General features: G+C 44.3%; 1 protein-coding gene and 2 non-coding genes across 3 annotated transcripts; 1 reads left to right on the top strand and 2 right to left on the bottom strand.

Moving 5' to 3' along the window:
* The first annotated feature begins 1,821 nt into the window (after positions 1-1,821).
* On the top strand, positions 1,822-2,136 carry LOC141025895 (uncharacterized). Its single transcript, XM_073501828.1, has one exon. It carries the CDS (start codon positions 1,822-1,824, stop codon positions 2,134-2,136), a length of 315 nt encoding a protein of 104 aa, XP_073357929.1.
* Positions 2,137-4,332: 2,196 nt separating this feature from the next.
* On the bottom strand, positions 4,333-4,406 carry TRNAW-CCA (transfer RNA tryptophan (anticodon CCA)). The gene has a single exon. It is a non-coding gene; the product is annotated as a tRNA-Trp (tRNA).
* Positions 4,407-7,237: 2,831 nt separating this feature from the next.
* On the bottom strand, positions 7,238-7,310 carry TRNAK-UUU (transfer RNA lysine (anticodon UUU)). Its single transcript has one exon. It is a non-coding gene; the product is annotated as a tRNA-Lys (tRNA).
* Positions 7,311-8,044: the final 734 nt, after the last annotated feature.

The following is an 8,044-nucleotide window of genomic DNA, read 5'->3' as shown; positions in this document are numbered from 1 at the left end:
TCTCATTGGTGACGTTGGACCTCATCCAATTGCAAGTGATGGAGGCCTTAGGAGCTTTGGGAGGCATGGTGAAAGTCGACAGCCTATGATAAAAGGAAACGTCCGGTTTAAATATAAGCCGGAGGAAAGTTATAGTTCAGTGTTAAGTGGTGGCTTACAGAGGGGCCTAATGATATATATCTGAGTACATTGAGTTATCTAAGCCGCGGAAAAGATGTCAAGAGTAATTCAATTTGTCTATGGCCTTATCACAGATGAGCCGGAAAATTCTATGGCGCATGGTTTCCTTTTGAGTCGGAAGATTCTACGGGGCGTGGTTTCTTTAAGCCGGAAATATAAACCGTCATGACTCAATGAGTGCAGTTTTTTACTAAGTGTGGTGAAAACAGGTTTCACACTTTGCGGTAAATATTTTGGATCAAAATGGTCGGGTAAAAAGAAAATTTCTAGACCTAAAAGCAGACGCAGGGGAGTTCTTGAGCTCGAATGAGGCCTTTATGCAGTGAAGGAGGGGTCTACTTGCGTGTGAAATGGATGCTAAAACATCTACTGTAGTGGTTCTATATAAGGCTAAGATCAAACAGGGGCAGTAACAATGAGAACTACCGGAGCTTGTGGGCGACGGTGACGAACACGGACGAACACGGATGAACCCTACTGCAGATCTATTCTACGGGGTAGTGAGGACTTACCAGTGCTGAAGAGGTGCGGGGGTCGCCGCCGTTTGTCTGGACCGAGTAAGGGTGATGCAGCGGCCAAGGTTGACGAAGACCGGGGGCGCGGCGGCGGCGGTGGAGTTCGAGCTCGAGCAGAGGAACAGTGGCGCGAGGAGGAAGAAGAGTGGCTGAAGGCCCGTCGGGCCGGCCTATTTATAAGGGCGAGCTCATAAGTGGGCGCGAGAATCAAGGAGACCACGGCGTGGCTATCTCCCCCCGAAACGCCTCGATTTCCGGGATGACAGTAAAGATAAGATCCGTTGCGGATCTGGCGGAGTAAAAAGAAAACGGGCTTAATGGAAGATGACGTCACGGCGGATTACCCGGAGTCCAGAGGATGACGTCACGCCGGGTTATGGCTTTCACACAATTGTAAGCCGGAGACTTTCTGTCGAAAGGATCGAAGATTGACATGAGCTGGCTCAAATCAATCTGGGGCCTAATGTTGAGGATATAGACCTTAGAGTCACCCGCCAGGAGGGGCCGGGTTACTCATATGGTCATTACCAGAAGCCCGGCGCCAAGCTTGAAGACGGTGGGCCAAAGATGGGCTTAAGACCCGGATATGGCTTAAGGTCCGTAGTTACAATCATTATCATGGTAGAACTTGTAGTGTAAGGCAAGAATAGTTGAGAGTCCAAGCTGGACACTCTCATGAGCCGGCCGGGACTCTGAGAGCTGCTGGGCGTCAGCCTCCCTATATAAAGGGACGACCCGACATCGGTTTAGGGACAAGCAAGATCTCATCGAGAACCAGGCATAGCGGTCTCGCTCCCTAGTCATCGAAATCCTAATCAATACCACCTCAAACTGGACGTAGGCTTTTACCTTCACCATAAGGGGCTGAACCAGTATAAACCCTCGTGTTCCTTGTCCCACTTAACTCCTTCAAGCTTCCTGGTTGCGATGACTCCACGACTAAGTCCTAGTTCGAGGACATCCGTCGTGGCAATTCCACGACACCCGCCCCTTTGTTCCTGCTACTTGCTGCTGGTATCCTAGGCTCCTAGCCACACATCGCCGCCGATTAGCTCGTCTAAGGTGAGTAGTATTGCTTCCCGAAGCCCTGGATGAGCACCTCGACGGAGTGGCGCACGGTGCAACAATGCGCATGGAGGCAGGGATGTACGGCGACGTCAAGGCCTCCAAGGTGTTCCTCGAGGTGGCCATGGGCGCTCAGCTCTATGACTTTGGCTCTGCGCTCACCGGGTTCATGGCGGCCTTCCGCCCGCCGCGCCATGTGCCGGCTCTTCCTGCTACGTTAATCGTGCCCGCACTACATCTGCTCCAGCTTGCTCGCTGGAGCGGACGTGTACAACCTCATCATGTTGCCTCTCGGCTCGAGCTGCTCACCGGCATGCAACGGTTTTGCGACCGACGGCTCCTGACCTCCGCCGTCGACCGTCGCGCCGATGATTAAGGACGGATCGTGCAACGACGTGCATAGGCTCGTCGACCAGGCTGTCTGGGGTTAACGACCGCATCGGCAGCGCTACAGCTTGTGAACAAGAGATTGTATGTACGTGTATGAAAGCACCAAAGAAGATTCAGAGGAAGGACATTTGGTTGTGACATGAAGATCCATTTAATACTTACCCCCAGCCAACCTAGTAGCCATATTTGAGGTTTTTAAGCCCAAACAAAGTACTCTACAAATCAGTTTTACCAAACCAACAACCTAAAACTGGTTTTCCTAAAAATCCTCATAAAACTGGTATTGCTAAAACTTATCCTAAATACTAGTTATCCAAACAACACCATAGTGAACAGGAGGTACGCGCATGATTGGGCGACACCCATCGGATCAACCTGTCTGGCCTTAGGGTTGCAAAGGTTGCACATAATAAGTACCTATCCCTCTACTACTTACGATGTTTTTCGTTCTATTGAAATCCTGCGTCGAGCCGATGTTTCATTGATCGATACCGGGCACATCCATCACATCAACTATTTCACTTTTCTTACGCATTTATTGACGGACCGGTAAACTAGACCCAAAAACTCCTATTTATAAAACGAAAGACCCGTCACAAAATTATGGCGCAATGCTATGACGAGCGTTCTCACAGGCCGGCACCTCGATGCATCCGTCTCAAGAGTTGTACACCTAACATGTGCTTCACGCCACAATCTCTCACTTTCTGCTCCTCCATCTGTCTCCATCATATAATCGATCTCACCTCTCATGTCTGAGTGAAAAAACCATATTTGTTAGTATATATTAAGGCCGAGAGGACACGTTCCTCTCATGTCGAGATTAGTATTAGGGACCCTTAGTATTATTAACCGGTTACTATACGTACATGCAGTGAGACAATCAATCTATGCTCTCATTCACATTTCATTCTAGCACTGACGACTCCAGCCCTATCTATCCCTAGAAGCAAATGGAGTAAGTCCGATGGAACACTCGGATTGGAAAAGATAATTATACTTATAGGCATGGATGAAAAAAAGCTTGGAAACTAGTTCAAATCGAACTCAAAAGCAACTAGGCAATCCAACTTCCATTGAAGCAGCTTCCCTGGAACTAGCTGCCATTGTATCGGTTGGTGCCATTTCTTCTCTTGGAGGCAGGGCAATAGATTAAGATTAGGCGGTAAGCGAAGGAACTGTAGGGCTTAGGGCTGCGGGTGAGCACAACTTCAATAGGTCGAGGGGAGGAAGAGGAGAAAAAGCAGCTATTTCACCTGGTGTCGTAATAACCACTGTTTTCGGGTTTGAAGGCATAAGCGCAGCAGAGATCTTCTTTCATTTAAGAAGAAGCCACCGTAAAGAAGAGGAAACAAGGCGTTTAAGGGACACCGACTCCCATTATTTTCTCCAGGCCTGCTTTGGCTAAATCGACGAAGGCTTAGCTTATTATGTTTCGGGCGTTTAGCTAGCTTAGAGAATAAAGAAATCTATCTCTAAAGGGGGAGCGGTACGACTATTTTAGGTTAGAGGAAGGTTGAAGAGAGAATAGCTAAAATAGCCAGTCGGGTAGGCAAGTGCGGGTGGCTGTGGTCAAAGTGAATATGTCTTGTTTCGGTTAGCGGTTTCGGCTCTCCGGCACCAAAGTAAACTCTTTCTATTGCGGGGCCGATGGAGTTTGGGGATGAGTGCTGACACTTTACTGTGCAACATTCCTGTTTCTTTCATTCCCCTTACTAGATCAAAGAGGGCATATGTGGGGTTTGAAGATGCCTGGACCTTACCACCTTATTCTAATAGCCCGCATCAATGCCTCTGCCTAGAACATAGGAGCACCCTGGGTTCAAGATCTCATATCAATTTGCAACTGCTGGGAAAGAATTGGGGTGCGGCAGGAAGAAATGGAATTCTCAATAAAAATATAAACAGGTCTTCCCCACTCCTGCATAGAATCTGAGCTGGGTGGAATTGAAGTTCGGTTTCAATCAAGACACCCCTGCCTACTTACCTTAAAAAATGACTAATGATCAACCGATCACAGAGGTCCTTTTCCAGCAACTTCAAATCAGAAAGCCCCGACTCCCATAAAGAATGCTTGCAGATCTTTCTTTTTATTACGATGACGATATGGACCTCATTACTGTCTCATTTTCTTATATTTATATAAGTTCTTTTTTTGGATTCGACATAACAAGAACAGAATCACGCTCTGTAGGATTTGAACCTACGACATTGGGTTTTGGAGACACACGTTCTACCGAACTGAACTAAGAGCGCTTTCCGGGAGATAAAGCAGTAAAGAAAAGGATGATTTTTGTACCGCATGCATATAGAAAAATGAAACTCTGAATTTTGTCCAATTTGAATCGATCTCAATTGATCCCTCGTTACTGCCCATAGGAGAAGTAATAGGTAGGGATGACAGGATTTGAACCCCTGCCTTGTTTTCCACATCATAATTTATTCCTCCATCTATATACAACTTTCTTGTCATTTCTTCTTTTTGGTTTCATATAATAAATGATATACATCTGAAACCCAACCTAACGTATAAAGAATGAATATTTATCGGTAATGCTCAGGAAGAAAGAAGGGGTCATCTTTTTGATTTTTATTCCACCCTCATGTACCCTTCTTTGCATTTTTTCTAAAGCCTGTTCAACCTCATATCACCTAGAACAAGTCATGGACTTCTTCAATGAAAGAAAGTCTCATGGAAACGTTTTCAATGAAATAAGAACCATACAAAATAGATTTCTTGATCTTTTTATTTAGGAAAATGGATTTTTCGCAGTTTTATCTTTTATCCTAAAGATATGCAGAACGAGTGTATTATGAAATGCTCGTTGTCTAGCTTTGCATACATCGCTACTTAATCGTTTAGTGGTTATCGATGAAATTACTTCACCATAGAGAAAATATTATGGAAGTTTATATATATATATATTGGTTGCTTTTGTTTATGTCCAATTGGAAAAGTTGATCTTCTAAATTCATATGTTTAGCCTAAAGTACATAACTTGTGTTCCTCCCTAGTTCTTGCAAAGCCACCTAATCAAGCCTCACCTCATTTGTAGTTATAACATGTTCAGCTGAAAGCAAACTCCAAATAAAATTGGTTTACTATTAGTAACACATATACTTTTTTTACCTTAGCTCTTTCTTTATTGTTCATTGAGCAGTTCAAATGCTTTGACTGCTTATCAGAGGTAAAAATATTCTTCATTCGTTTATTTTGTTAATTCCAAATTGCATCCAAATCCATTCTTTCTCATAACTTGAGAATATGTACAGCGCAGAACAGAAAAGAAGGCAGATTTGATGAGTTGTAGGGGCGGACCCACTTCCACTGATTTCTTGCGAGAAGGTTCTATAAGGGAAGAAGAATCAGAGCTGTGACCTGGTAACCTTGATTTCTTTCGGAACGTCATTACGAGAGTAACAAAGAAAGAATAACGTAGATAGGAAGGAGCGAGCCGAGCCCCAAGGATAATGAATTGGTATGCCAGGTGCTTACTTGAGCAAGAAGCCAAGTCACCGATAATCAAAGAAAGGTGTGAGTGAACGAGCCCAACTTTCCGATTCAAATATGACTCCTTTCCACTTTCAACAAATAGAGAAATCTCCGCTAGGCTAGCAGTGGGTAACCAACGTAGTGCCCCATTCGTTCCATGACATCCAATCAGTTCTCCTCGGATTCCAATCCAATCTCCCAATCAGTGAGAAATAGACGGTCGGATGAGATCTCGAACGTTGTCCCTACCTACTGAGGAATCAAAAGTGTACGTAGAAAAAGAGAGTGTTGGAAATGCATCGAGGAGAACTTACCTTGTGAGTCACTACTCCGGCACTGGGCAGGAATACTACTAGCGAGGCTTATAGGCGGCTAGTTCTTAAAGAAATCTGTCAGCTATAACCTAGCCTATTGAATCTGGTACGCCCGAAGCACGAAACTAGATAGGTAGCCCTACCTACGACTAGAAAAGTATCGTATTTTTTTCTTCCAGTAAATCTTCCACTCATTCCTTCCATTATGGAATATCATTTGGAGTGTATTTTCCCTCTCAAAAAAGGCTTCGCCCTCACTTCACTGAACTTATTGGAAATGCCTAGGAAATTCACTTGCCCAGCAGCCCTACTCCTCATAGTTGATCCGAATTTCTATCCCTGATTGACTCAATCAGGAAGAGGAAGACTTGATAAAAGATGAAAAGAAAGGATTGATTACCTTTTTAAGTCAAGAAAAGAAAGGAAAGGGCTATTTATGAGTTTATGTAGATGAAGTTTTAGATTCTTGGATGAGCGGAACATCTTTGAGACAAATCATCTCTACCCGGGTACATAGCTTCATCCAAACCATGGATCCACGAATTGTTGACTCGCTCTAGAAAAGAGCTTCGTAGTTGGGAGCTCTGAACCGATGATCGATATGGTTTCCTAGGATGAGAACTATGGTTTACTACTTGACAATAAAAAAGTTGTTTTATCTTTTTTTCACTTTTTGAGGTGTTTGGCCTAGTCTGAATTTCCCCTTCTTCTATTTGATCAAGATGGATAGCAAAAAATCATGAATAGGCCTACTGGGATGGAAGGAGAGAAGGACTGAACGAGAAAAGGAAATACCTCTTTGTTTACCTTGGAATGAATTGCTCAACTACTTAGGTAACAAAACGAAACGTTCATCTATGATCTTTCTTAAAAAAAGATAGGACTGTACGGCAGTTCTCGTTAGTAGATTCGCAGAACAGAAGAAGAAGTTCACTCTGACTTGCGCACTACAAAAAGGCAGCCAACGACTTTGGACGTACTCTATCTTTCGAGCCTCTGTTTAGCTTCAAAAGATAAGGCGCTAGTGCAACGAACGTTGCTTTGGTGCGTCCCACCCCACCTAACTAGTGCTTGACATGACTTTCCCTCGCGCCCTATCCAATGAATAAGGAGAAGGCCGGCCTATCAATGACCGAGCCAGTCTAATCTCCTTTATACTTACCTCAAACAACGAGCGAAGTTGAGATGTTGATGAGAAAGGGGCTTTTCTCAAGGCCAAAGAGTGCTCTTTGAAGGCTACTATGCATCCTTACAAATACACGAGTGGTTTTGTTTTGTTTTGGGTATAGCAGGACTTGAACCTGCGACCATTAGGTTAAAAGCCCAATGCTCTACCAACTGAGCTATACACCCGATTTTACAAGAAGGCTTGGTGCGGAAAAGAAAAGAGGGTGGCCTGGCCCCTTTTCTTCTTATCATATCACAAGGGCGCGGCTCTGTATGGTATAGTACTGTGGAGCAAGTCTAGGAGTCCTTTCCACTCATTGAGGATTCTATCTAAAAAAGAAGGTCAACGGGGGAGACTACTTTGAAGTCCGGGCTGAACAAACTACTTCTCCTGCTACCAAAACAGAGAAATAAGGAAATAAGATGGATTCGTCTAATAAAATACCCAATGCGTGTAGTTGAAGAATTGTTGGATGAGTTATCTTGTGCTGTTTGGTTTACTAAGCTGGATCTGAGAGCTGGTTACCATCAGATAAGATTACATGAAGCAGACGAATACAAAACGGCATTCAAGACCCACGTCACTATGAATTTTAGGCTATTTGGGCTCACAAATGCACCACCCACCCTCCAGAGTGCTATGAACACAATTCTGGCTGAGCTGACTACGGTTTGTGTACTTGTTTTTGTTGATGACATCTTAATCTACAGCAAATCCTTGCAAGATCATGTCACCCATTTGCAGCAAGTATTTGACCTTCTGAAGCAGAATCAACTATATGTGAAGTTGAATAAATGTTCATTTGCTCAACCACAGATAGAATACCTGGGTCATGTCATTAGTGGGCAAGGGGTGGCTACAGACTAAAAGAAGATCCTCACAGTGAAAGAGTGGCCCACTTCCATGTCAAGCACATTAG

Source organism: Aegilops tauschii, chromosome 6 (assembly GCF_002575655.3).
Source record: "Aegilops tauschii subsp. strangulata cultivar AL8/78 chromosome 6, Aet v6.0, whole genome shotgun sequence".
NCBI classification, from domain to species: domain Eukaryota; kingdom Viridiplantae; phylum Streptophyta; class Magnoliopsida; order Poales; family Poaceae; genus Aegilops; species Aegilops tauschii.
This window is presented reverse-complemented; position numbering and strand designations above follow the sequence as displayed.